Source organism: Protobothrops mucrosquamatus, unplaced genomic scaffold, assembly GCF_001527695.2.
Source record: "Protobothrops mucrosquamatus isolate PMUCROS unplaced genomic scaffold, P.Mucros_1.0 scaffold_152, whole genome shotgun sequence".
In the NCBI taxonomy this organism is placed as follows: domain Eukaryota; kingdom Metazoa; phylum Chordata; class Lepidosauria; order Squamata; family Viperidae; genus Protobothrops; species Protobothrops mucrosquamatus.
The window spans coordinates 473,389-476,251 of record NW_015386228.1 but is presented as its reverse complement, the minus strand read 5'-3'; the positions used below and the strand labels follow the sequence as shown (position 1 = coordinate 476,251).

General features: G+C 37.3%; 1 protein-coding gene across 1 annotated transcript in view; it reads right to left on the bottom strand.

Annotated features, from left to right (window-relative positions):
* The window catches only part of SEMA3G (semaphorin 3G), a 69,410-nt gene that overhangs the window by 51,472 nt on the left and 15,075 nt on the right, over positions 1–2,863 (bottom strand). Inside the window, exon 3 of the mRNA XM_029284886.1 lies at positions 1,188–1,250. Within this exon, the coding sequence (XP_029140719.1) occupies positions 1,188–1,250 (63 nt within the window). The remainder of the gene's footprint in view (positions 1–1,187; positions 1,251–2,863) is intronic.

Sequence of the window (2,863 nt, the reverse complement as noted above, 5' to 3'; positions counted from 1 at the left end):
ACAACAATCAAAACTATGTCATGCTAGGAAAAAATGCCTATAAAATATATACTTTAGGAAAAACTTTTACAAAAACGTGTACATAAATAGGAAGCATTTACTTTTTGTGAGCACTACAAGAAAAAACTCAACTCAGAAGAGATGCCAAAGTAGCATGGAACAAATTTAGCATTGGAAAACATGAAAAACTGAGCAAAACCGATATTGACAGATTTTCTCATCCCTGCTTTTCTTGGATTAACTGACTGCATGGAACTGAATACCGACTGATTGGAGATTACAACAGGAGAAGCTGCTGACTTTAAGCCCTATTTGTGGATTTTCCTAGGTATCTGGCTGGTGTCTAAAGTGGGATTTAAGACCAGATAAATATCTGACCTGATTTAGGAAGGTTCCTCTCCTATGTAATTATTAGGAAGAAAAAACCTAAGGGACTTTGGACAATACACCACCAATTCAGAATAGCCTGAGCTTATACAATAAGTAAGCTTGCTAAGACAGTATATGATTCCCAACAAATGCAAGACCTTGGAAGACTTGTTTACATGGCTATGAGAGCCAGGGCAACAGCCTATGCTGGAAAATGTATGAGCTAAAATAAAGCATGGTGCAAAGTCAACACTGGCATTTTCCCCACCTGCTTTATTAAAGTGCTATCCACCTATCCTTGAGTAGATGGACAACTATGCTAGCGTGAAATTTACTGTCCCACTAACAACTTATATACCCTGACTATATCTGTTCCCTTCCCTTCCCGTCATGCCTATGAGTAATAAAACTTTTACACTCCTTGAGTTTGCTCTTTGATGATGTCAAAATAAAGGGGAAATAATGCATTAATAGTACAGATCGGGACAACTTAAGCCTCATTCAGCTGGGGATGAAATCAAGAATGCCATAGGGCACAGCAGATACCAAGTCATTTTTGTGCTGTGGGTAGGTACGAGTGAGGAAATAGATCCCCAATCTCCTTCCTCACAGAATGCAATTTGCTTAAGTTAGGGTAGGGAGTGATGTTCAACCATGGATGAATCCTTTGTGTAGAAGAAGGACTGAACGAAATTTTTGGAAAAAGAAAATCCAAGGTGACCGCAGATATTTTTAGAAACTGCAAATTCATTTCAAATATGTCACAGAGTGGAGATGAAGTTTAGCATAAGCATTTTACAAGCAATGGGATGACCTACCGCTATGTCCTTTCCTTTCCGGAAGCATTCTTCTTTCTGCCCAGGAAGAGGTGGCCAGTAAATCTGTAAAAGAAGACAAACCTGAGTTCAAATCAATTGAAGAACATGCCTTAGGGACTGGGGATCTTCTGAACCAGAAGAGTAGTTTCAGTTCAGTAAATCCCAAGTTTCAGGATCTGCTCTCTAAGCGATATTTTGGAAACATCAAAAAGTCTTTGTAAGGCTGGTTCCAGTTACCAGGAATAAAACTCTCCCAGAGATAATATCGAATTTACTTATCTCCCCCAAACCTCACAGATCTTTGTCAGTCTTAAGCCAAGTGACTACAAGTAGCCAAGCAAGCAAGATGAAGCAGCTCTTTGGACTGAGCACTCTTGGACTCAACAAAGCACTCTCCACTCTGAACTAATATAGGAAAATAGTTTCTCTCTGCAGAAGAAGGAGCAAGTTAAGCAATAACCATAACTCTAAAATGAGCATAAACCATTTATTTATGTTATGCAATAAATGCCAAACATAGTCAAAACCACAAGACAAGCAAATAAAGAGACTAGACAAGGGAAAAACCACCTCAGTCATTAAAATGGGTAGTTCAAATAAATTCATAAAGACAAGGGGACAATTGATAAATGGTTGAACCAAGTAAAAATAAGAACAGAACTCATGAGGTACAACATTGAAGTGATGACAGAATTTAAAAAAACAGAAGGGGAAAAAAGAATAACTCAGAATACAGTTAAGCATTATAAATCATATGTAGTAACTGTCAAAAAAAGTCTTAGCAAAACAAGCACTAAACAAAAAGAGAAATAAAGAAGAAAATAATCAATAAAAGGAAAAGACAACAACATGTAACCACCAGAAAGGAAAATACTCAAGTGCTACCATACAAAGATTTCCCACCTTAATTTTCTACTGGACATGGCCCCATCTATCTCATGCCGCCAGCTGCAAAACCACACAGGTAAGTTACAAGCAGCTAAAAAAAAAATCTAGATTTTTCCAAAAACAGAAAACCAGCTTTTAAAACTCTCTCATACTTCTATTGTGGGTGGAATACTCAATCAAGCATGTTTCTCCTGCAGTTGTTTTTTTTAATTGGCAGATTGACTGCCCATCATCTACCATGCTTCCTGCCTCCTGGTTCACATTTCACACTCACTCAGTAACACTCCTGAAAGTGGTTGTGATCTGCAATTGGTGTAGACAAAACAAAGGAAAGCAGGTTGGCTTTACACGCATTGGGTATGGCTGGCAAGTGGAGGGGGTCGTGCATGGCAAGGCTCAGAAGCAACATTAAGAGTTTCTCGAGGATGATGAAAGGAAGAAGAAATCCTGTATAAAATTTTATCATGTGCAGAGATGGACAGGCTTACAATGGCTATGAAAGATAAGACAGAACTGGAATATTTTGAAATCTGGGACAAATTTTACCGCTGGTATGAATCAAGGAGAACCGCTCGGATCTTAAGCTAATGATAGGATTGAAACATACATATAATTGTACATATAATTGTATATATAATTGTATTGTGTAGAAGAATGAGGTTTATATAGAGGTTAAGGATGATGTATTAAGTTTTTGTATCACGAGAAACAAATTGTTAGGAATATTTACTCTGGAATGCCACGTATGTCCATTTTTGTTTTAATTGTATTATAAATAAAAAACTTTA